General features: G+C 45.6%; 1 protein-coding gene across 3 annotated transcripts in view; it reads left to right on the forward strand.

Annotated features, from left to right (window-relative positions):
- Positions 1-26,423, forward strand: part of srpx2 (sushi-repeat containing protein X-linked 2) — a 70,210-nt gene that overhangs the window by 15,951 nt on the left and 27,836 nt on the right. For all 3 annotated transcript variants that reach the window (XR_013577326.1, XM_078547066.1, XM_078547067.1), the window contains exons 2-3: positions 7,911-7,994; positions 23,964-24,155. Coding sequence is in view for 2 of the 3 variants with exons in the window: in XM_078547066.1 (XP_078403192.1) it covers positions 7,911-7,994; positions 23,964-24,155 (276 nt within the window). In the remaining variant the exon portion in view is untranslated. The remainder of the gene's footprint in view (positions 1-7,910; positions 7,995-23,963; positions 24,156-26,423) is intronic.

Genomic DNA, 26,423 nt, shown 5'->3' on the forward strand with positions numbered 1-26,423 from the left:
GTTTTTCAGAAGGACAAAGCTGTGATTCATCCATGACTTAATGTAATTTAGACATTCTGGCAGCATAGCAATGATTGAGAGATTTTTTAAAATTCATTTTTGGGATGTGGTCGTTGCTGGCTAGGCCGGCATTTATTGTCCTTGAGAAGATGATGGTGAGCGGTCTTCTTGAACCACTGCAGTTCATATGGTGTAGGTACACCCACTGTGCTGTTAGAGAGGCCATCTTGTTTCATTGCTTTTAGACTTTTTAGCGGTTTGGTACAGCTGAGTGGCTTGCTAGGGGCATTTTAGAGGGCATTTAAGAGTCAACCACATTGCTGTGGGTCTGGAGTCGCATGTTGGCCAGGTTGAGTGAAACATTGGAGTGCCATCACAAAAACAACAACAACTTGCATTTGGATAGCACCTTTTAATGCAGTAAAAGTCTGAAAGTGCTTTGTGGGGAAAGTTATCAAACAAAATTTGACACTGTTTTAAACTAACACATTGTATTTCTGTAACTCTCTTTTACTGCTACAGATTCTACCAACTCCCACTCCTACTCTTCATCATCCCTGCACCCCCCCACCACCCCCCCCCCCCCCACCCCCCTTCCCCCCCCAAGACCCCCCTCAATTCACTGTTATGAGGGATTCAACCTCCTAGTGTCCTTGGCTCTCTGGGAAGAAGTCTTGGAGATATGCGGGCATTCCTCTTTTCCTTGGAGGATATCATCAACAGTGAAATTGGACAGTAACTTTGCAGGACTGCTGGTAATTGGAGTGTAAACTTTAGCACCACTGAACAGAAAGGACTCTGGAACCTTTTCGAAGAAAGAGTGACCCAAGAGAGAAGACTGAAGACAGAAGGAATAGAAGAGAAGGAATTAGGATTCACTCAGGAATCTTCTGCTCCCTCGACACACACTGGGGAAAGACCTGAGAAGACAAAGGACCTGCAATTCCAGTGAAGACTCTCACCACCGTATCATTCACTGCGCATTGAGGATGAAAAAGGTATTGAAGATCTGAGATTCAAATGAACCTGGAGAAGAACAACAAAATTCCTGTAAGCATTGCAGGAAATGAAGAAGAGTTGATTTCCTGATGATAGTTCAGAAAAGGTGTTCACCTTCTGCAGGCAGTGGACACTTTTCTTGATGTGAGGCTTCTCCATCGTGGACAATGGGAAGAATTTTTTAGGACAAGAAGATAAGGCAACACTATTTTCTACAATGGGTTGAATCTCTAAGACGACATGAAGATGAATTTCCTGTACTGGATTCTGAAGCTGTAGAAACTGTGAAGATTCTGCCTCAGCTTCAGTGTTGAAGGACAACTTTAGTGGGAAGAAGATTTTCAACTGAGATTGAAGTGTGGGCGTCAATTTTACTTTCATCCTATGTAGACTCTAGCAACTCTCTGGCAGTGTGGTCCATATGGACTCCAGCATGGAATCAAGCATGTTCTTTTCCCTGGACAACTCTACGTGGTTAACCAGTGATACACAAGGCATTGCATTAGTGGGTTCAGTGGGACAAAGATCTGAATTTTGCTCAGCTGCAGTAAACACAGCTGACTCCTCAAAAAAAAAAGCAACAGTCACTTCATATGGTTCAGCTGTAGATTTGAATAGCGAACCAACCTCCAGGACCTCATCCTTTAACAGATCATTCAATGCTACAATGGCTTCTTTTTCATGACCTTCTTCTGGAAAGATCCAACCCAGATCCAAATTTCTTATGGATGGCCACTGTCTGTCGCTGTGCCTTCTGTATCCACACCCCCTGGTCTAGCTTTGACAAGAACTGAGAGACCCACAATCTCAATATCCATCTGGGGTCCAGTGGATGGTGTCTCTGTGATGGAGAATGAATCACTGCTCAATGAATAAACCTCATCAGCTGCTGTAGGATGAAAATCCACTGATTCTGCACATGACTTTGGAAATTCTTCCATGAAAGACATCCAGTTCTCCAGTTGCAGGTCATCATCTGGTTTTTCTAGACACCTAGTAATATGCCAACATCTTCACTCAATAAGGAGATGCATTGATTGTGAACAACACAGAGGGAATAATGATCTGTCACTCGATATAGTGAAGAGTGGTAATTAGCTGACTCTTTATTGGAATATTTGTGCCATCTGGACCTTGCAATTTAACATCTGATGGATAGAGGGGTATTGACTGAAGCCAGTCCAAATGATAGGGTAGTATTGTAACACCAGCTCTAGTGTCAATTTTAAAGTCAGTGTCAAAGCCTTTAACTTGCACTGTAACTGACCAAAAGCCCTGATTAGGACCATTTACTTCCCCTGGAAACTCTGTAATTTTGTCTCTGTCATCATTTCCAATTTCTTGGATGATGTGCATTTCATAAATATTCCCTTGTCTTCTTCTTCTATTAATGTTGTTGGAATTGCAGAAGTACTTAAAATGTCCAGTCTTCCTGCGCTGGAAACATTCTGCGCCCCCTGTTGGGCAATCTTGCCATCTGTGCTGTTTCTTTGCGCCGCAGCGTAAGAATCTCAAGATGGCTGCTGTGGGGTTTCTTGCCCTTTCGCCTATTTTGGTGGACTTTTGAGTGGGTGGGGCCTCCACCCTTGGGCCAGCTAACAGAATCATCCACAGCCTTGGTGTCACTACAGATTATGGCCCAATTTATCTCTCTGAGTTTGGGCATCCTCGTGTATTGAACCGCTTGTTCCCTGGTAGACTAAGATATGTGTCAAAGGCTTTTAGAACAGTCTCGAAGTCTGTGGAGGCCTCTTCTACCCCATCTTAAGTGGAAATCGTCGGCAACTAATCTTATGGCATAGCGGAATAAACTAACCTGGTGCTGTTGCTCTTTGATGTGTGATCCTGATGCCACTCGTTGTCTGAGGAAACATTTCTTCCAAAACTCCCAACTCTGGCCTCCCAGTGGGCCCTCGAAGTTTTCGAATGGCTGCTGAAGTAGCAGTGACTGCTTGACTGATGCTGGTATTGCTACTGATCCTCCAGTTTGCCTCTTTCTTAGTTCCGTTTTCTTGCACTTTTTCGCTGTAGCCCCACCCATGGCACCAACCCTTTGATAGATTGGTGTCACTAATGTTGCTACCATGGGCAGAATTTTCCATGCCCACTGATGTTGGCTGTCATGGCAGGCATGAGTGGACAATATAGCAGGAAGGCCAAAAATCAGTTTCACACCGTCATGAAACACGTTTGCAACTGTCCACTCTGCCCGTCAATGGTGGGCCTCTTTTCCTGCTGCCGCACGTCGGGAACTTCATTGTAATACATCTGCATATCATTGTAAGCCCAGCTCGCTGGAATCACCCCCCAACCATACTGGATCATCCGAGCACTCACAACTGAACTTAAGCGCCGCGCACCTGGTGAGCTGCACTTCACTCAGGACCTCGAGGTTTGTTTGCCTAGCGTGCTTTTGGCAGCACGTGTGGTCATCAGCGCCAGGCTTCGCAGACAGCACCACATCACTTTTACGGGGGCTCACGGGCAGGTCTCTACCTCCCAGACCAGCTTCAGACAGGGGTGGTTTCTTAATGGCTGCAGATCTAGGGCTTGCTTAGGGAAGGGGATGAAGTGGTCTGAGGCAAGGAGGAGACTGCAGGGCGAGGGCTGTACTGGGGAAGGTGGATATCCCAGGGTGTGTGTGGGGACAAATGTTGATCTGTGCAAGTGGCATCAAGAGGGTGAGGGCTGAGAAGGCAGTCTGCAGAGGAGATAAGTCCAGATGGAGATGTGAGATTGCATATGAGAGAGTGAGTGTTGATGTTCCTTGAGCTGTCAGTGAGTGAGATGCCAGTGAAGGGTGATGGCCTTGTGAGTGTGTGAGTTTAGAGTGATGAGATGGTTGCCTCACCCTGGAGGCACGGATGAGATCATTCATTGTCTTTCTGCACTGGATGGCAAATGTCTCTGTGCAGCGTTGGCACTGACCACCACTGCCATCGCATCCCAAGCCGGAGTGATGTCACTGATGGACTTCCTGCTGCCAGAGCAGGGGTAGAGGACATCACGGCCGGCTCCAATGGTGTCCAGAAGGCATCCCAGGGATGCGTTACTGAATTGGGGGGCTGCAGTCTTCTTGCCTTTCGGGACCATGTGCAGCAGTCCTGGGCTGGAAGCACTGAGAGGTGCGCACATGGCTACACTTTAAATTTGGCACCCGGTGTGAGGAAGCAGTGAGGTGATGGTGTGGCGGGTGAATCAGAGGCTGCCTGCCAGCGAAACAGCATGTTTCTCAGGAATGCATAATTAATGAGGTGGGATTGGGATGACATAGCATGAAAACGGGCATTGCTGCTAGAGGGTAAGTCCTTTTTCCCACCCACTACCGCACTTAGTGCAAATCTGGGACAATTCTGTCCCATGTTTCATATACTGGTGCTGTGGTTGCTGGTTGCGTGGCCCCTCATATCCAGAGACTGTAGTCTTTGGTAGTTTTTTCCAACTGGTTTGTTAACACTATATATAAAATCGGTTACAGAGTAGGTATGAATACAGACTGTTCCATCCTCCCTCCCAGTATCTGGCACATGTCTACTGATGTCACTGTCACATCATGGTCTACATCATTCATTACCTTTGCTATTCTATTAACCCATTACACTACACCACTTGAGAATTTCTACATGTACTGCCAGCCTTATCTGACCACATTCTTACCCTTTCTCTCCAGATAGACGCTTGCTTGCCTCCTAAACCTATTGATCTTTCCTCCTTAATGACTCCTGATAAGTTTTATTCTATTCTGTTTTCTATAAATAAACACTTTATAGATTGAGGGAAAACTATCATTGAAACAAGGAGAGAACATCATGGAGTGTAGACTCAAGGAAAATTTGGGAACAGAATATTATGGAAGGTGGCAAATTGGAGAATTACAGAGGGTGGCGGAGCAGAGACTCTGGGATGGGAGTATGATTTCTGTTTTTGAACTGAGTGTTTGATTTTTATCCTGTTGAACCAGCTTCCATTTTGCTAATTCTAAAATCCAGAATCAAAGGTTTATGGTGAGTACATCAATCAAAATGCTGCTGAAAAATTAATTTTTTATAGTTTTTCGTGAATATGTTCTTTCCACAACATTGCTTCACCCATTACAGCTGGAAAATTACTTGAGGCAAAGTTTCCTGACTATTTTGCCTGAGAGAGAAGGATAGCTGGCTGTGTTACTGTAAAAATACTCAGCAGAGAACTGTTAAAAACAGGTTCATTAAATAAGAACTCTGACATCCCTCTTTCATTATTGAATATAATGATGTATTTCATTCTGAAAGGGCATGACCTAACACATCTGAAACATTCCATCATCTGTAGTGGTTGAAGTGGACTCAACAAAGCAATAAAAATCAGTAACTGGAGCCCTGTATTAGAGAATGAACAATTTTATTCACCCATTGGAACATAAAATAAATGAAATAGGTCATGTTTGGTTGTGGGTCACCTCAGAAACATTAACCTTTTTCTGATGTTGCACGATTTGCTGTGTATCTTCAGTATTTCCTGTTTTTCAGATTTCCAGCAGAAGGCGGAGTAGGGATAATGAGTAGGTACTCTAATTGTCACGACGTGATTTGATGTCCTGCAAAGGTCTGTGCTGGGCCTCAACTATTCACTATAATCATTAATGACTTAAATGATGGGGTAGAAAGTCACATTTGCAAATTTTCTGATGATACAAAGGTAGGCGACATTGTAAGCAGTGGAGGTGGAAACATAAAATCCCAAAAAGGCTTTGTGGATTTCAATGTAGGCAAATGTGATGTCATTCATTTTGGATCTAAAAAGGTTAGAACAGGATACTTTCTAAATGGTGAAAAACTACAAACAGTGGAGGTCCAAAGAGACCCCCAGATCCAGGTACATGGATATTAAAATGTCATGAACAGGTACAAAAAAAAATTAAAAATGTCAATGAAATCCTGGCCATTGAAACATACTGAGTGAGTGGGGAAGGGGTAGAACTTTCTTTGCGTATTAATTGTAGTAAAATAGTAAATATTTTAGAAATAATTTATTTCCAATTTTGGTACATTGCAAACAGAAGAACCTTTCTCTCAGGGATTGGTGTCAGATATTTCAAAGCAGGCCCCAATTTTAATGCAAAATTAAGTCTGACTATAAATGAATGAAATCTGTTTACGTTGAAAGGTTGTCTTCATAAAACTCTTCTATACTTGCCCTCTTCTTTATATTTGATCACAGGAGAGAGGGCTCCATGTGCCATTGTGCCCCATTTGGATTTGTCCTCAGGTGCCAGTCTTTAGGCCAGCTGGATCCCCACTGCTAATATGGAAACTTGGACACAGAAGAATGCAATGAGACAGCCTAAACATTTTATCTTGCGCAATAAAAGGCACTTAATCTGATGGCATGTTCATAGATCCACATTTCTCACGGGACTACGATGCCATCTGTTCCAAACATGCCACTTTTTTTTTTAGTACTTATGGGTGGAGTTGATGGAAGAGGTATGCGTATCTTGAGGGCTGCTGTCCTCTCAATTAAGTGGCAGGAGTTACCGATTTGGAATTTGTTACTGGAGCTGTTGCTATGAAAGTTACAAATAGACAAAAGAACTGTGCGTATTTTTCAAAAATGTTTTGCCACAATGACCTCTTTACATTACAGTGCTTTTGCTGACAAGCTTTGACATTGGCAGCAGTGTTGTAAATAAGATAGGTGCTACAGCCTCACAAGGTGCCAGGAACCAAAGCTACTACTGGTGATGCTGGCTGCTATGTTTCTCTGGCCATGGTTGTGGAAGGGGTGACTGAGCATGCAGCCTGGTTATTTTGACCTCCGCACTTTCCTGGTGACCTTGTGGACCTTCCCACTCAAGTTTAACTTCCAGCCATCTGCACATGTACAAATTTGCATGTGTCATGTTCTATTATCCTGTAGGTGTGTGGGGAGGATTTCATTATGTAAGTGGATAATTTATCTCCAGCATTTGGAGCTCTCGGATATTAAAGTACCACTTCAATCTGTTGTCAGCCATGGCTCAGTTGGAAACATTCTTGCCTCTGAATCAGAAGGTCCTGGCTTTAAGTCCCATTCCAGGGTTGGAGGACAAAAATTAAGACTGACACTCCAGTGCAACACTGATGAAGTGCTGCACTGTCAGAGGTTCTGTCATTCAATGGAGACGTTAAACTGGGGCTCCATCTTGAGTGGGTGTAAAAGATCCCATGGCATTATTTCAAAAGAGAGCAGTGGAACTATCCCCATTGTGTTGGCCAATATTTATCCCTCAATCAACAACACAGAACAGATTATTTATTTATGTGGAAGCTTGCTGTGTGTAAATTGGCTGCTGCATTTCTATGGTGACCCAATGTTTTTGCCAGGACAGTCCCAGTTTTTCACTGAAAGTCCTGGTGCCCCGACAATTTGCCCAAAATAGTTGAAATATCCCAATTTGCAGCTTTTCCCTCTTTACAGGAACCATATCAGAGGGTTCTGTCAACTGTACACCCTTTCAGACAGCATCAGCGTCACTTCCTTTCCCCTCCACTTTACTTTGCACTCTATTTACTGTTGGCAAACCTAAAAGAAAGCCTTTTGGCTGCACCCTTCGAATCGGAATGCCACCCACTTGCTGACTGTTAAGTGCCTACGCCAGGACACTCCCGCATGTACAGAAATCCTTCTCACCAGCATCCAGATTTAATGTCCTGGAGCACTGGGGGTGAATTCTTTTCCCCCAAAATAAACTGGTTCTCAATCAGACAGCTTTTTGCTGCCCTGGTTGGTTCGCCTTTCAGTGCCCTGATTGGCCAGTCCCCTGTCCAAACAAAATAAGTCCAATTGGACAAGCCCTAATGCAATAGAATATTGCTGAGAATTGAACACTATGGAAACAAGAGTTGAATGAGACATATAAGTGTGTTACCACATTGTTCTTTGATTTCTAGGGTCAGGGTATTCTTATGCTGGAAGCCATGATATTGATTACAGTGTTCAATATACAGGAAGCAGTTACTACATAGATTATAAAGGTAAGCTGCTCATTTATAGACACACATCTGTATTATCATCACTGACTTTTTCAATTGCTTAATCAAGTCAAATTATTTTAATACTAGTCACAATGTTCTGCTTGTTACATAAGTGAAATCAAAATTAATGTTTTTGCATTTATTTTATGAGAATCTTGGGAACATATGAAGATAAATTACTCACAAATTGATACTTGTGACTATTCCATTTTTAATTAGAGGACAGACTTTCTAATATTTTATAATATTTATATTATTTTCCCTCTAATTCCCTCCTCTCATCTCCTGGAGCTGTTGACTTGTTTTGGCGTTCTATAGGCACTAGTAATCCTCCTGTCCCTCTGTTAAATGGTCATCCTTCACGTACTAGTAGATGAGCAAACATTGTCTGGTTGATTGCGGCTTGTTGTCTATTTGTCAAATACAAGATAATAAATAGTCTGACATTGGAAGAGCTACCAAATGAAATGAAAGGGAAGCAGAATAGAGATGTATTCTGTTTAGCAATGTATCTGGAGAAATTATACTACAGTTACCAGCACATTATTTAAAGTACTGCTTATTGGAGCGGTCAATAAATAAAACTATGGTATAACATATTTGCTCGTAAGTAGATCATAAAGCATTTCAACTCATATTACACATAGGTGATAGGTGGAGAAACCTACACTTGTATCTATACTGATCCACTTTCTAATTTGTGGTTTGCTAAAAACAATGAGTTTTTATGCTGGCCTTATGTCAGTCTAATGATGGAAGCCAGATACCAAAGCTGTATTTAAAATACAAATTTGAGGTAAGGCATCGACTACTGTCACACTAGCCCATAAAAATCAGTGGTCAGTTTTGTAATAATTGTTATATGCTAGTTCTGGAGCTCAAGTATTGTTTTGATCCCAGCTGATGTTAATACTGGACAAGTCAGATCCCAGAGTGAAGCCTGGCTTGATAGATCCTAACTTCTATTTTTTAGAAACCATGGGGGAAAGTTACTAAACAAATTCACATGAGTCTGCTGATGAACTTTTAACACAAAGAATAAAATATTGATTAAACAAGAAAAAAAGAACTATATTATATCAGATAAAGAGGTTGGAAAAATCTCACTACAAACACAAGAAGATGATTCAAATATTCACAATTCCTTCACCCCCAGCAATTCCTTTACAGACATTTACAAATTCAGAATGATAAAACAATTTACAATATCTATCTTATACTCGAATATTCAGGGTAAGCATGAGATACATGTGAATTAATAGGTGAACTGTGACCAAAGCAGATTCCATAGATTTCTCAACAACCCACCCAGACCTTTGTCACTTTGTGAGCCAACCAGTCTCATTAAAACATTGGGGAGAATTTTTCCTATGGCGGGCTTCGCTATTTCTAGTTCATTCAGCCATTTCTTGATATCATGTGAAGTGAGTTGAATTGGCTGAATTCTGGAATCTGTGATGCTGAGAACCTCAGGAGGAGGCCGAGATGGATCATCCACTCAGCACTTCTGGCTGAAGGTAGTGACAAGTGCTTCAGCTTTGTCTTTTGCACTGATTTGCTGGGCTCCTCCATCATTGAGGATGGGAATGTTTGTGGAGCCTCCTCCTCCGGTTAGCTATTCAATTGTCCACCACCATTCATGACTTAATGCGACAGGACCGCAGAGCTTTGATCTGATCCGTTGGATGAGGGACCGCTTGGCTCTTTCGATTGCATGCTACTTCTGCTCTTTGGCATGCAAGTAGCCCTGTGTTGTAGCTTCACCATCTTGGCATCTCATTTTTAAGTATGCCCAGTGCTGCTCCCGGCATGCTCTTCTGCATGTCTCATTGAACCAGAGTTGACCTCCTGGCTTGATGGTAATGGTAGAGTGGAGGTTATGCCGGGCCAAGAGATTATGGTTTAATACAATTCTGCTACTGTTCATGGCTGACAATGCCTAATGGGTGCCCAGTTTTGAGCTGCTGGATCTGTTCTCAATCTACCCCATTCAGCACAGTGTAGTGCCACACAACACGATGGATGGTATTCTCAGTGTGAAGATGGGACTTTGTCTCCAGAAGGTGGTCACTCCTACCAATATTTATCTTTCAATATCTATCCCTCAACATCATAAAAACAGATTATCTGGTCATTATCATGTTAACCACATTCGTAATAAATAGGTTGATGGAATGTGGATATTAGTCTGTGATGCCAGCTCAGCTGAAACAGAGGCAATACTGTCATGGACGGATGCACTTGTGACAGGTAGATTGGTGAGGATGAGATCAAGTAGGTTTTGACCTCTTGTTTCCTCAGCAGCTGCCACAGGCTCAGTCTGGCAGATATGTCCTAGGACTCAGCCAGCTTTTTCATTAGTGGTACTACTGAGTCACTCTTGGTGATAGACATTGAAGTCCCCCCACCCAGAGTAAATTCTGTGCTTTTGCCACCTTCAGTGCTTCTTCCAAGTAGTGTTGAACATGGAGGAATGCTGATCCATCAGCTGAGGGAGGGCAGCAGGTGGTAATCTGCAAGAGGTTTTCTTGCCCATATTTGACCTGATGCCATGGGACTTCATGGGCTCCAGAGTTGCTGTTGAGCTCTCCCAGGGCAATTCCCCGCTGACGGTATACCACTTTACTACCACCCCTGGTGGATCTGCCCTGCCTGTGTACGGACATACCCAGGGATGGTGAAGGTGGTGTCTGGGACATTGGCTGTACGGTATGATTATGTGAGTAATACTGTAGGGCTGTTGCTTTACTAATTTGTGGGACAGTTCCTCCAATTTTGGCGCAAGCCTCAGGTGTCCAAAAGGAGTACTTTGCAGGGTCAACAGGGCTGGGTGTGCCATTGTCATTTCCATTGCCTAGATCGATGCTGGTCCATCTGGTTTTATTCCTTTTTTACTTTTCTGTAGTAGTTTGGAACAACTGAGTAGCTTGCTAGGCCATTTCAGAGGACAGTTAAAAGACAACCACATTATGTGGTCTGAGTCACATGTCGGCCGCATGCAGGCAAGACCAGGTAAGGACCGACAAATATCTATCCCTAAAGGGCATTAGTGAACCAGATGTGTTTTTACGGCAAGCCAACAGTTTCATGGTCATCATTACTGAGACTAGCTTTTAATTCCAGATTCATTAGCAAACCAGATGTGTTTTTATGGCAAGCCAATAGTTTCATGGTCATCATTACTGAGACTAGCTTTTAATTCTGGATTTATTAATGAATTGAATTTAAATCCCACATCTTCCATGACAGGATTTGAACCTATGTCCCCAAATCATTAGCTTGGGTCTTTGGATCATGATTATGGTAACATTACCATGACACCACCATCCCATTAATTGCTACAGACTTACTGAGAACCTCTCTAACCTCTCCTCTAACCTCTCATACACTATTCCAATTGAAATCATAAACATATTCTTAAAAAAAGCTTTTAAGATTTGCTAGAAGCAGAAAACCTAAAAAAAATTCCCAATATATTATCATTATTATTAACAGATGGAGACCAGATAAGCTACATTTGAGAAAGGTGTAGCAGGACTTTGCCTTCGAGAAAAAAGAGAGATGATTACCAAAGTAAATCAATGGGTAGAGTTTTCCACTCAGCATGCAGGCGCACACCCAACACGCTCGAACGTGAAATAGCATGACTGTCCCAATGTCATCATGCACTCGCGTGATATTTTGGTCGGCGGGCATGCGCTAGAGTTGGCAGTGCGCCCGCCGACAATTAAGAGGTCTTTTGAGGCCATTAAAAGTAGCAATTTTTTGCTGCTCATCCAAACTTACAGTTGATGGGTGGGCAAATCGGCCAGGCGGCCTTTGCATTTTTGAGGAGACCTCATCCATGGGCAGGATGAGGTCTCCGTGATCAATTAAAAAAAGATTCAAATGTTTCGAAAAAATCATCATCATCTGTATGTTGAGATGTCTTATTCTGATGCGAGGATATTTTTTCCCAATTTTGAATTTTGTTTTTATTGATTTTAAATTCTTCAGCTCCCTGAGGCAGCTCTCTACCTTCAGAGAGCTTACCTTCTGCGCTTCCCCACGCCTGCGCTGACTTCAGCGCTCGCCCTCCTCCCGCCTCCACCCCGGCAGCGCTGAGCCTTTCAGTGTGCCTTTCATGCTGGCTGGCTGTTAATTGGCCAGCCAGCGTGAAATTGCCGTCGGGGGCCGATCGCTGTCGGTGGTCCGTTCCCGGCTGCTCCTAGGCTTGCCGACCTTGGCCACTAGCCCACCCAAAAATTCTGCCTAGTGATTTTTTAAAAAATTACTTCTGTGTGGAAATTTGAGGTGTTCAAATTTCAGAGGATTTTCTTCAGTAGCAAAGGAAACATCAGCATTTTAGGCACAACCACACCAGATGCTCCGCTCTTTCAGGCTCCTGTTTAATTGTGAACTTTGACAACACTGACAACATAATAGCAACAGCACTGAGGGCGAGGCCAAAATAGTGCCGCCTCACTGACACCTGCCAGTTTACACTTGTAAATTGGCAATGAGGCTCCATTGTCCTCCAAAACTCTAGCTACTGTCACAACTGTACTCATCTAATGTGGTTGGATTCATAGCAGAAAATAATGAGATACAGGGGTAAGCTCAGCACCATAATGTCATATAGTGATCAGGAGTCTTCATACTGGAGCCAAGCTAAGACATATGTTTTATATCAGTGTAAATTCTTCAGTTTAATGTGTCCTTTCTATTACATATCTATTAGAATGCTGGATTAGGTTCCCAAAGGGGCCTTTAGTTTGTAAAGCCACAAGTCTCTGACCACAAGAAGTGTTTTTTGAGTAACTGCACAAGACACTGTCATGGCTTTAATACTAAAAATATGATTTAGACAAATACAGTTGCCTGAATGGCATTGCATTGGAAAGGATTAAATGTAAAAAGACCTCGGAGTTTGAGTCAGCTCAATGATGAACATGTCCAACTAATGCAGAGCAGCATCAATACCATCAATAGACTATTGAACCACCTTATTAAAGCAGCAGGTATAAGCTGAAAGAAGTCATGATCAAGGTGGAATGCTTTAGTTAGACCTCAACTTGAAAAATGCCAGTTCTAGGTTTTATCAGAAGAGGTATAGAATATAAAATCCACAGATTAATAATGGCCTGATATAAACCATTAATAAGACCCTAGTTAGATATTGGGCTATATACTATTGAGAGAAAGTACGATATATATTCAATGGAATACTGCACCATACAAATGTGAAGAAAGAGTAAAAAAAAAAGTCCCATTTTTCATTTGTTAGAATTTGGATTTGCCTCTGCATACAGACTAGCCAAACTACTTTTCCTTTTGATTTCTTGTGTGAGCTACTACCTGCCCGCTCTGTTGCCTTCTCCTCTGGGCAGTTAGCACTCATCAGCTCCTGCACCCACGATGCAGAAAAGTTCAATTTACCTCCTACATACTTGGATACCCTATCCTCCATTGAGGGTTTCTTGCCCTTGGCCCCGTCCATAATTTGACTTTAACCTTACAGTCCTGTTGCGGTTGCCAGATATGTAAAAAAGGTTCTTTGTGAGCTGGTTCACCCTTACTGTTAGTTCTTGACTTTAGGATTTTAGAAAGGACAAACTTATACGGGCACAGGGTTTTAGGTTTGGCCACAAACTTGTTTAATAACATAACACTCCAAATGCCCTAATACAAGACCTCTGAGCTAGCGTAATAACGCCACGCAGCACTCAAAACCATGACTTACTAATAAAAGCCTCTACTGAAAAGGAAAACCCACAGGCAAAACCCCACATTTCTGTCCCAAGGCTTACTCTGCCCAACTCAAACCACCTCAGGATTTAGTTGCTGCCCTTAAAATTATCCTTAAGCCTCAGCCCAAATACCCTTCGGATCTGGCTGATACTTACAACTCCCCACCCGGTTGGTCGTTCCGGTGCGAGCTGTAGGTCCGTAAATCTTTTTTTTTTTTATTGTAAAAATATACTTTATTCATAAAAAATTTTCAATCACATTCAAAACCATTTCAAAAACAACATTACAAGGGTACAATCCAGGTTAAACTTTTACAAAATGTATCACCAGGTGCATCAGTACAAACAATATTACAATCATTTACAGCCTTTCATTTTGATCTGTACAGCCCGAGGGGCTCTAAACAGTTCCCAGTCTCTCGGTGCGCTGTGGTAGAAAGGTCTTAGACAGCGACCCTTCCCCATTGCGCCTTTACGGCAGCTGCCCCAAGCTTTAGTGCGTCCCTCAGCACGTAGTCCTGGACTTTGGATTGTGCCAGTCCGCAACAATCGGTCGGGGACAACTCTTTGTGCTGGAAGACCAACAAGTTTCGGGCAGACCAAAGCGCGTCTTTCACCGAGTTGATGATCCTCCAGCTGCAGTCGATGTTTGTCTCGGTGTGTGTCCCTGGGAACAGCCCGTAGAGCACAGAGTCCTGTGTCACAGAACTGCTCGGGATGAACCTCGACAGCAACCACTGCATCTCTCTCCAGACTTTCTTTGCAAAGGCACAATCCACAAGGAGGTGAACAACGGTCTCTTCCCCACCACAGCCACCTCGAGGGCATCGTGCAGAGGGGGTGAGACTCCTGGCGTGTAGGAAGGATCTGACGGGGAGGGCCTTTCTCACCACCAGCCAAGCTACGTCTTGGTGCTTGTTGGAAAGTTCTGGCGATGAGGCATTCTGCCAAATGACTTTGACAGTCTGCTCGGGGAACCATCCCACAGGGTCCACCCTCTCCTTATCCCTCAGGGCCTCTAGGACGTTACGTGCTGACCACTGCCTGATGGACTTGTGGTCAAAGGTGTTTTTCTGCATAAATTTTTCCACCAGGGACAGGTGGTACGGCACGGTCCAACTACTTGGAGCGTTCCGCGGCAGCGTGGCCAGACCCATCCTTCGCAACACCGGGGACAGGTAGAACCTCAGCACGTAGTGACACTTGGTGTTTGCGTACTGAGGGTCTACGCACCGCTTGATGCAGCCACACACAAAGGTGGCCATCAGTATGAGGGCGATGTTGGGCACGTTTTTTCCCCCTTTATCTAGAGGCTTGTACATCGCGTCCCTGCAGACACGATCCATTTTCGACCTCCAGATAAAGCGGAAGATGGCTCGAGTGATCGCCATCGCGCAGGAGTGTGGAATGGGCCAGACCTGCGCCACGTACAGCAACAGCGAGAGTACCTCACACCTGATGACCAGGTTCTTACCCGCAATGGAGAGGGAGCGTCGCTCCCACATGCCCAGTTTCCTTTTCACCATAGCCACTCGCTCCTTCCAGTTTCTAACGCATGCCCCGGTCCCTCCTAACCATATCCCCAGCACCTTCAGGCCGTCAGCCCTGACAGTGAAGGGGACAAAGGATCGGTCAGCCCAGTTCCCAAAGAACATGGCCTCGCTCTTCCCACGATTTACCTTGGCTCCCGAGGCCAGTTCGAACTGGTCGCAGACGTGCATCAGTCTGCGCACCGACAGCGGATCCGAGCAGAAAACGGCGACGTCGTCCATGTACAGGGAGGCTTTTACCTGAGTGCCTCCACTGCCTGGGATCGTCACTCCTCTTATGCCCGGATCCTTCCTGATGGACTCGGCAAAGGGTTCTATGCAGCACACGAAAAGGACAGGCGAGAGAGGACAGCCCTGCCTGACTCCAGATTTAATCGGAAAGCTATCTGTTTCCCACCCATTGATTGAGACTGCGCTACTGATGTTAGTGTAGAGCAGTTGGATCCAATTTCGAATTCCCTCCCCAAAGCCCATTTTGGAGAGCACATCCCCCATGTAGGTGTGCGATATTCTGTCAAAGGCCTTCTCCTGATCCAAGCTGATGAGGCAGGTATCCACACCCCTGTCCTGTACATAGGCAATCGTATCCCTGAGCAGCGCCAGGCTGTCAGAGATCTTCCTGCCTGGCACAGAGCAGGTCTGGTCAGGGTGAATCACCAATTCCAGAGCGGATTTGACCCGGTTGGCGATGACCTTGGACAGAATCTTATAGTCCACATTCAACAGTGAAATGGGTCGCCAATTTCTAATTTCCTCCCTTTCCCCCTTGTGCTTGTAGATGAGGGTGATGATGCCTTTCCTCATGGATTCTGACATGCTGCCGGCCAGGAGCATACTCTCGTACACTTCTAGCAGGTCTGGGCCGATCAAGTCCCACAGAGCCGAATACAACTCCGCCGGCAGGCCGTCGCTTCCGGGGGTTTTACTCTTCTCGAAGGACTCGAGGGCCTTAGTCAGTTCGTCAGGAGTTAGCGGTTTGTCTAGGCTCTCCCGCGTACTGTGGTCTAAGACCTCCGTGATAGAGGACAGGAAGGACTGGGAGGCCGTGCTGTCCGTGGGCTTCACGTCATACAGACCGGCATAAAAGGATTTGCTGATCCTCAGAATGTCGGACCGTGATGACTTTACTGAGCCGTCTTCTTCCTTCAGGCTGCTGATCACAGAGCGCTCTCTGTGTACCTTTTGGAAGAAGAAACGTGAGCACGTCTCATCCTGCTCCACGGAGCGGACTCTGGAACGGAAGATGATCTTGGAGGCCTCCGAGGCAAAGTGCGAGGCTTGCTGGCCCTTCACCTCTTGGAGCTCCTCCTTGACATCGACCCCCATCGACTGCAGCCGGAGCAGATTCTGCATCTTTTCCTGGAGTCGGGACATTTCCCTCTGTTCCTTTCTAGCTTTCTGGGTGCCTTTGCGGATGAAAAACCTCTTGATGCTTCCCTTGATCACTTCCCACCAGTGTGTCAGGGACTCAAAGAGGGGTTTCACGGTTCTCCAACCTTTGTAATCCCTCTTGAGCTCCTCAATGTTCTCTGGGGTCAGCAGTTGCACATTTAGCTTCCATGCCCCCCTGCCCACCCTCAGGTCTTCCTCCAAGTGGCAGTCCGCCAGTAGGAGGCAGTGGTCAGAGAAGAACACCGGCTTGACGTCGGTGGATCTGACTGTGAATGCACGGGACACAAACAGGAAGTCTATCCTGGAACGAATGGACCCGTCTGGCCGCGACCAGGTGTATCTACGCTGCGCTCCGTCTGCAGGGTTGCTGAAGACGTCTGTAGGTCCGTAAATCAGGTTGACCATTCCTGATCCTCCTTGGTGACTGCAGTGCCAGACCCTACAGTCTTGGCCCTTTTATTACAAACTTTATCGACACAATCAAAGCATATTTCCTGGAGATGTTCTGATTGGATGGTAGGTGCTTAGCACCCTTTTAATCTCTTTAGTCCGGTTCATGCCTTGGTCCAGACAAACCCATTCATCACGATGTTGTTTCCTCGACCGAAACAATGGGCCCCACCCAGGTGTGCTGTCCCTGTCTCCCAAGTTGATGTGCATGTGATAAAGTCCATTTCTCCTTAGCTATTGTCGATGTTTGTTTGTGCAAAGGCTGTTGTCTGGGGCCATCTGCTAGGATGGTCTCCTACTTTCTTTAATTCGATTGTCTGATGGCACCTGCTTTGTGTCTTTGAGATAATGTCCCAGTGTCTTTACATAGTATCGACTCGTTTTCTGTATTGACAAACTTTGAAGATTAACCCCAGGCTGTACAGCCTGCCTCACTGTGTTGAGGTTTGGCCTGTTTGTTTTGCAGTGTTTATGTCCATGAAGTGAAGTTTTTTAGGGGCTTTATATTTAATAAAAATCCAGTTGTAGGGGATTCAGATCCTACACATTTGAACAACACAGATTACAAGGTGATGTAAGTGTTTAAAATTATGAAAAGATGGAACCGAGTAATTAGAATGAGAGGCCATCGATAAAGATTTAATATATGATGTTTAGGACCCAGGGCAGGGGAAACCTCTTTATAAAGTGACTTCCAGGGTTATTGGCTAAGTGCCAATGCCAATTTTCAAGGTTCTGTTGGATAGATGGATGAACAAGAAAGGCTTGAAGGGATAGGGGAATAGGGGGGGTAAATGCGATTAGAACCATATGTTTGTGTGGAGGGTAAACACCAACATGGCGGGGTTGGACTGAAAGACCTCTTTCCCTGTTGTAACCTCTCTATATTTCTGAGACCACAGGGAGACATTCAAACACTCACGGCAGCATTGGAGATAGCCACAAGGCTGATCCCTGGTGTCAGGGGACTGAGATATGAGATACTGAAGCTTCACTGCCTGGAACATATGAACATACAAACAAATGAACATATGAATTAGGAGCAGAAGTAGGCCCCTTGACCCTGCTCCACCATTTAATAAGATCATGGCTGATCTGTTTGTGTTTCGAGTTCCATTTTCCCATGCACCCCCAATAAGCTTTGATTCCCTTTGCTGAACAAAAATCTATCTACATCGATCTTAAAAATATTAAAAATATTCAACGACCCCGCCTCCACCACCTTCTGAGGCAGAATTCCAAAGCCGCACAACCCTCTGAGAGAAAAAAAATTCTCCTCATCTCTGTCCTAAAAGGGCGACCCCTAATTTTAAATCAGTGCCCCCTAATTCTGGACTCACCCACAAGAGGAAACATCCTTTCCACATCCCCTTGTGAAGATCATTCAGGATAGCCCTGAGGGGAATTCGGAGGTGAGTGCATATAACATTGTGCAGTGCTCGTGAGCATCACCCATTGGACATCAAGGAAGAGGTGCCGCACATTCACGGGAGGCACAGGAAAGTTGTTTTTTCCCAGCTGGCATTCAGTGCGGTGCCGGGGCAAGGACTCCAGTGTGATTCAGGCAAGGGCTGGAGGGATGGGGGGGCAAGGCAGCACCTGCTGAAGGAAATACTTAAGCACATGCCGGGAGAGGTGGGGGTAATGGGGGTTGAGGGAAGTGGCCATGTACTTGGAAAAGCTTGTCAGTGAGTATTCTTTCACAGCCGAGACCGTTCAGCTGCAGCTCCATTGACACGCTTGGAGTCGGGCCTCTGAAGCTTTTCTGCCCACTCAAGCAATGCAAAAGCATGAATGTGCCACTAAATGCTCCAGAACGTTTCACCCCTCAGGCACAGATTGAAATTAATGTGTGTTTTAGGGGGCAGCAGAGCAATTGGCCGACTGGGCAAGTTGTAGAATCCCCTTGCGAAAGGTGGCCACGGTGCAGTCACTGGTAGAGGCGCTCGGAGCCTTTTGCAATGTCTTTATGCAGGTTTCGACCAGTATCCCTCATGGTTCAAGCTAACAGTGCAGCCTTGCAGTGTGGGTTGCACCTGAGCTCAGAGCACAGCATGCAGTCTAGTGGCCGTAGCTGCTGCCAATCGGTTAAGTGAAGTGGGAGGAGGTGGACAGTCAATGAGCGCACTACACACTGGCCATCCGAGTGGTGGCCAGCACTCTCCTGCATACGTGAAGAGGCCTTCAGACTTAACCAAGAGAGGTTGTTAGTACACCCGTGCTAACTCACACATCTCTTTCATCCTGCAGGAGGAGAACATCAGGATCATAGAGCCTGGTGATTTAACGGTATACCTCATGGCTTACATGGAGCAGAGAAAAAGAAGATAGCGGTGGAGGTGCCTGGCTCGGCAAAGGGAGGAGCACCTCCCTCAAGATGTAGGGGTGGCAGGGCCTGCTGCGCATGCAGCTGAAGATCCTCAGAGAGCCATCGCTCGTAGGCGCCTCGCTAGACCCAGGCACCTGTCATTCCTGCAGATGACTGAGAACCAGTGTCGCTGAAGACTATGCATGTCTAGGGAACAATTCAGTCACATATGCCACCTGCTGCAGAATTTGGTGCCATGGAGACATGGAGGGCATCCACTGCCGGTGGCTGTGAAAGTGACTACAACACTCAATTTTTACACCAGTGGCTCCTTCCAGGGCTCCACAGGTGTCCTTTGTGGGATCTTGCAAGCTTCCACACACAAGTGCATCCAGGGGATCACGGACACCTTCTTCACGAAGGCGCAGAACTTTGCGCATTTCGACTGGGATCAGGAAAGCCAGGAAACAAGAGGGCTGGGATTTGCGCAGGTCTCTGGTTTTCCACAGGCGCAGGGTGCCATCAACTGCACTCACATGGCACCCAGATCTCTGTGGCAACAGGCGGTCAACTATGTCAACTGCAGGGGCTTCCACTCGCTGAATGTGCAGCTGGTGTGCGACCACCAAACACATCCTGCAGGTCTGTACATGATTCCCAGGGAGCATCCACGATCCTACATCCTTAGCAGATTTCAGATCCCTGACATCTTCCAGGGTCCAGAGAGGCTGCAAGGTTGGCTCTTCGGGGACATGGGCTACTCACAGATGACGCGGCTAATGATGCCCGTGCGGCAGCCTCAGGCTGCAGCAGAGTGACAGTGTAACGAGGCTCAAGCTGCGACCTGGACTTTGGTGGAGCAAACGATAGGCATTTTGGAAATGAGGCTCCCTGTGCCTCGACAGGTCTGGTGGAGCACTGCAATACGGTCCTCAGAGGGTGTAGTGCATCATCGTCGCTTGCTGCCCGCTCCACAACTTGGTGCTTTAATGCGGGAAGAAACCTGGCTGAGGAGGAGATGGAGGAACTGCAGATCTACTCTGATGTGGAGAACGTCGAAGGGGATGAAGATGATGAGGTCCTCGAAGGCGAGGATGTTGGTGATGAGGCCATTGCATTGGTCAGACAAGGCAAACGCGCTCGGGAGGCCCTCATAGCCTCAAGATTCCAGGAGAATGATGCCGTCATGCCGTGAGGACACTCCATAGATCTTCACATAACCTCTGTGAATGTCTGACTCCTGTCTGGCTGAGGGGGCTCGCTTGCGCTCCATGATCAGGGTCATATCATGGAGGCACAGCCGTGAAACTTTAAATGCACCTGATCCTTTGTCAGCCTTCAGCTCCTGACCCCTTCAGGAGCACAGCATCACTGGTCACAGATGCTGAAGAGATGGGGGCTGAGTGCACAGAGAGAGAATGACCGAACTCTGTGACGCCCTCCCACTACATTCTGGCAGCAATAACAAGCACTACCGAGGTGCAGGCATCACTAATGTGTCCAGTGAGTTTGAAGTTGGACCATGACTTTGGCCTGAAGGTTACACACTGCACAGGGAAGAGGTCCTGGGCTGAGACACCTGGCTTTATCTTGTGCAGAAAGGTTTCACATCTGAGTGACACGAACACTGCTCATCAGAACAAGGAGCCATAGGCAGGGAGACATTCTTTGGAGTTATTTCCAATAGTGAATGTACAAGTGATTAACACCTGTGTCCAGGCTGTGCAACTACATATTGATCTTCCTAACCCATCCACTACGTTGTGGTGCTCCCCAGACCTCCACAGCAGAGGTGGAGGCAACCTGCTGACTGCTACGCTCTGTCTGTGATGACTTAGTGGGCGTCCTCTGGAGGGCTGAGACCTGGCCAGCTTTCAGGGTCCTGTTGTGTGGCAGTGGCACCCTCCCCGGCCTGTGGAGCTGTAGCTGCTGGGGTCACAGGAAGAGGGGATTCGGATGGGCCGGACACTACTGGAGTCACCTGGATGGATGGCCGCGGGGTGTGCACCTGCTGAACCTCCTTCCTCCTTTTGGGTGTCCAAGGGCTCCTAGCTGACTCCTGAAGGAGAAGGGGAAGCTGGAGTGAGATTGAGCTGCCCCCGCACCCCTTGGTGACCTTGGTGTGTTGGCATGCTGACATCATCACCTCAGACTGAAGGTGGACGGACTGCTCATTCTGCCTTGTAATCTGAGGAGTGCAGCGGACATCCCTTCCTGACGTTCCCAGGCTTGCCTTTGCAGCTCCAGCAACTGAGGTATGACCGAGTCCAGAAGCTCCTCATCTGACTCGGTTTCAACAGGTTTCTGGCCTCCAGCATTCCTTTGAGTGCTGGAAACCTGGGAAGTCCCTGCCACCATCTGCTGTGGATCAAACAGTGTGGTGTGCTCAGCAGATTGTGATCCCGAGGTAACTCTGGAGCTAGGTCCCACTGAGGCAGGTGTCTCTGAGTTGGTGGAGGGTGTGGGTGAGTGCTGTGATGGGTCTTCAATTAGGGTGTCATCAGATTCTTCTCCCGAGGTGTCTTCGGAGCTTGAGTCGATGACCTGACTCATGCACCCAACTCTGCTCCTTCCCAGATGTGCCTGTGAAAGCAAGGAGAGCATGGCAGGGGACTGCAGAACAGAGAAACTGACTCACAGCATGGTTGGCTGATGGATGTTGCACTGGTGGATCCTTACTTGGTTGAGCACTGCCGACCTCACTGTCAGCACAGGAATAGTCCAGATCAAGCTGGATGACTCTATTTTCAAGGTCTTTGAGGAACTCAATGCCGGGTGTTCCTCCACAAGCCTGTGACCTCTCCCTTTTGTTGTGTGCCCGCTTGACCTGCATGAATACAGATGGAGAGAGTGTAAGCAGGATGTCTGCCAGGCCAGGTGAGAAGGATGTCTGGCATGTGTGGGTGGTGAGTGGTACCACGGACGGGATGAGGACACGATCCACAGGGCAGATGAAGGTGTGTGTGAGAGAATGAAAGGTGATGTCCCTGAACCGGTAATGAGTGAGATCCCTGTGGATGTGTGATGGGTTTGTGAGTTGAGAGTGATGAGAAGAGTGACTTCTGGCGGAATGGAGGAGATCATTGATCCTCTTTTAGCACTGGGTAGCTGTCCTCTTTTGCAGGGCGTTGGCGCTGACCACCACTGCCACTGCCTCCCATGCTGGGTTGGTGACTTGCTTGTTGGTCTTTGCCCAGAGTGGGGGTAGAGGACTTCACAGTGGGCCTCTACTGAATCCAGTAGGCGCCTGTGGGAGGTGTCGCTAAATTTGGGGGCAGCGTGTTTCCTCCCTTCGGCAGCCATGACTTTGCAACACCTTCCGGTCCCTTAGATAATGCTAGCTCTGTACAGGAACACCCTTTAAATGTGGCGCCTGGATTATTGAAGGCCTGAGGTGACAGTGGGGTGAGAAAATCAGAGGCTGACCCACCAGTGACCCAGTGAGTTTTCTGGGAATGCATTATTAATGAGACAGGACGAGCTGGGAATGGGACAGTATGGCGCGAAAACCCTCCGTTACGGCTGGCAGGTAAAGCAATCTTTTTCCAACCTGCTGCTGCATTTACTGCAAATCTGGGAAGATTCAAACAAAAAACTACTGCGGATGCTGGAAATCCAACACAAAAACAGAACTACCTGGAAAAACTCAGCAGGTCTGGCAGCATCGGCGGAGAAGAAAAGAGTTGACGTTTCGAGTCCTCATGACCACCTGTGGTTTCACCAATGCTCTGTATAACTGCAGCATAACATCCTTACTTCTATGTTCAATTCCTCATAATAAAGGATAGCATTTCATTTGCCTTAGTAACTTGCTGTACCTGTATACTAACTTTTTGTGACTCATGTACTAGAACGCCTAGATCCTTCTGCACCTCGGAATTCTGCAGTCATTCTCTGTTTTAAGTAACACCCTGCTTTTTTGTTCTACCTGTCAAAGTGAACAACTTCACGTTTTACCACATTATACTCCATCAGCCAAATTTTTGCCCACTCGCTCAACCTATCTATATCTGTTTGCAACCTCCTTATGTTCCCTTCACAACATACTTCCCTACCTATCTTTGTGTCATCTGCAAATTTAGATGCCATGTCATCAGTCCCCTCATCCAAGTCATTGATATAAATTGTAAAACATTGTTGTAATTTTTACTCAATTTATTCTTAATTTAACTGGATAAAGCAGCCTTTGCCCAACTTGCTGTTCCGATGGCTAGATGGACAATTGCACCCTGTGCTGTGGTGTTGTGCCATGCAGGTTTGATCCCAGCAGAGTGGAAGATGCTACAATTTGCCTTAGTTTTTCTAGGGGAGTAAAGGGAAAAAACAAGCCCAGCCAGCGTTCCCATTCTGATTGCTGCCTCACATGCCTTGTGGAAGTCATTAAAAAAGAGGTTCAGCTTCGGATGGCCATTTGGTGAGGTACCAGACAGCACTATTGTCCATGGAACCATTCCCTAACTTGAATTGATACCTCCAAGGATAAAGGGATAAGAAAATCTAAGTATCCAACTCTCTTGAACCTGAACTTACTTTTTTTCAGAGCCAAGATGGTGTTATCCGTTGAGGGTAGAAAATGGTGATGTAGAATGTCGTTCACCAAGGGGTCCAAATTACAGAAGCACACTTGGAACACGGTGTCAAATATTTTGCGACAGAGGATACCGGCTGCTAGGCCGAAGGCAGGTTGAATGTACAGTGACCAGATACTGGTCCGGAATCAGCAGATGCAAAGGTGAGTCTGTGAAAACATTGTTTCTTAAATCACAATCTATTTTCCCCATAGCTCAATTAGTAAAGGCTGCATGTAACTGAGCCAAGCAAACCTGGAAGGTTCTAGACTTAACTTTTAGTCTATGCTGAGTAAATTGCACTTAGCTGGGCTGGCAGACTGTGCTACCATAAACTTCAGCATTTCAGGCCTGGAAGGGAATTTGCAAAAACGCCTGGTGTTAGCATTCAAGATCACTATCAAGTGACTTTTGCTGCAAAATGCACACTTATGGATGCTTGGTGAGGACAAGATCACACCTACCTGTGTTACCCAGTGGTTCAATAACCTGCTGATAACCTCACATGAATGCTGCAGTTGAAAGTGGCTATTTAGGCAAGGTAGTTGACAATGGCCAGCTGCTGTAGAACCATGCCCAGTATGATTGAGCGCTTTCAGAAGCAGGGGAAAAGTGGTGAGGACCAAAAATCTGTTGCTAATTAACTTTTGCTTGCTGGCTGCTTTTCCAGTGCCCCTAAAGCCATAAAAATGCCGATAGCATTTTGGATTTTATAAATAAAAGCATGAAGTACAGGGGAAAAAGCTAATGATGAAACTGTATAACAGATTGAGTCACAATGAGAGCACTGTGTGCAGCTTTGGATGCCCCATTATCGAAATTCATTAAATCTGCAGGGAAAACACAGTGTAAATTCTTCAGTGTAATGCCAGAGATGGACAAGTACGGCTGTGAGGAAAGATTTCAGGTACTTTACATCAGGGGTTGTTAGAGCATGGAATACTTTTCCATACAAAATAATGGACACCAAAAGTATTGTGTCTTTCAAGGGAAAACAGGATCGTGAGTTGAAGCAGAACAAGATACAGGGCTTTGGGGAGAATGTGACACAGTGGGAATAGTTTTGGGTTACTCTAGCAAATAAGCAGTGTGGATACAATGAGATAAATGGGTTCCATCCCTGCTGCAGTGGAGCAAGCTTGAGGGGCTAAATGACCTACCCTTGTTCCTATGTAAACATTTTGTGGTTCTGTTTGCTATTGTGGACAGAAATTGTCTCTGGGTACAATTTAGCCAAAACATTACAAGTTTGGGAATTTTCACATAGCCCTTATTTAGATTGATTTTACATGTTCCCTTTTAGTTATGAGAAACATTCTGTCACATTAATTGCAATAGATAATATAGATGGCCAGGTGCAAATTTAAGTTACATTTTTTTACGGAGTTTGCCCTTGCTCTTACCTACATTTTTCTGTTACAGTTGAAATTTTCTATCTTTCACCCCTTCCACTTCATCCTCTCTGCCTTAAATTACTTGGGAGCAATATCTTGAGAGATATTGTTTCTTTTTGTTCATTATCTTACAAAATGAATCAGCACAGTATAATTTTATTTGCACAATATGGCAAAATCTTTGGATTATTCCCAGAAAGCTGCAATTGGAAACTTCACAATAGAGGCCATTCATTGCAGTCAGACATTATGAATATGTTCCAGGACCAATTCTATGGTTTAAGGAAAACATAGAGAATATAAGCTACACAGGACAAGATGCACAACAGTGGGGAAATTTTTTTCTGCTCCTGTATTTGTAATAAAATAATAAATGTAACTTCTATACATGTGCATAAATGGAAGACAAAAGATACCGCACCACAAGCTGTACTGACCTGTGAATGTGGAGAAAGTAACAGTTGTACTACCACATGAGATAAAAAGAATAACTTCAAACACTGGAACTCTGCAATAAAACAGAGAGTCCAAGTCTTTCTTTCACTGTTTAAAAGGGCAATGTAATGTTTTACTGAAAATTTCTTCATAATAGCCTCCCAATATCACTGCCCATCACACACAATTGAAAGATACAGGGAAGAATTCTTCAACTGCAACCTAGAAAGCTTTTTACAACTCCTGAGATAACTTCATGTTAGCTATGTTGGCCCCTCAACAACATCATATTGTTGCACTATTGAGGTATGCATTCAGTTTGGAGAGGATATCAGAAATTCTTGGTGATCAGTTGTAGTGCAACATCAATGTTGATAGCTTCAAAAGTATAAGATTCATTTTTTATTTATTGCTGAGTTATTAAAGCATCCCAGTATGGAGAACACAAACAAAGTTGAAAAGAAAAGATGAAGTAAACCAAAAAATATTGGTTGGTAACACCAGGCTTGGGCTTGAAAGATTGTTGCATTTCTGTAATATAGGGCAGAATTTTCGGGTCGGTGAGTGGGGGCGGGGCCTCCTTGTTGATGCGTAAAATGACGC

Source organism: Cetorhinus maximus, chromosome 8, assembly GCF_964194155.1.
Source record: "Cetorhinus maximus chromosome 8, sCetMax3.hap1.1, whole genome shotgun sequence".
Classification (NCBI taxonomy): Eukaryota; Metazoa; Chordata; class Chondrichthyes; order Lamniformes; family Cetorhinidae; genus Cetorhinus; species Cetorhinus maximus.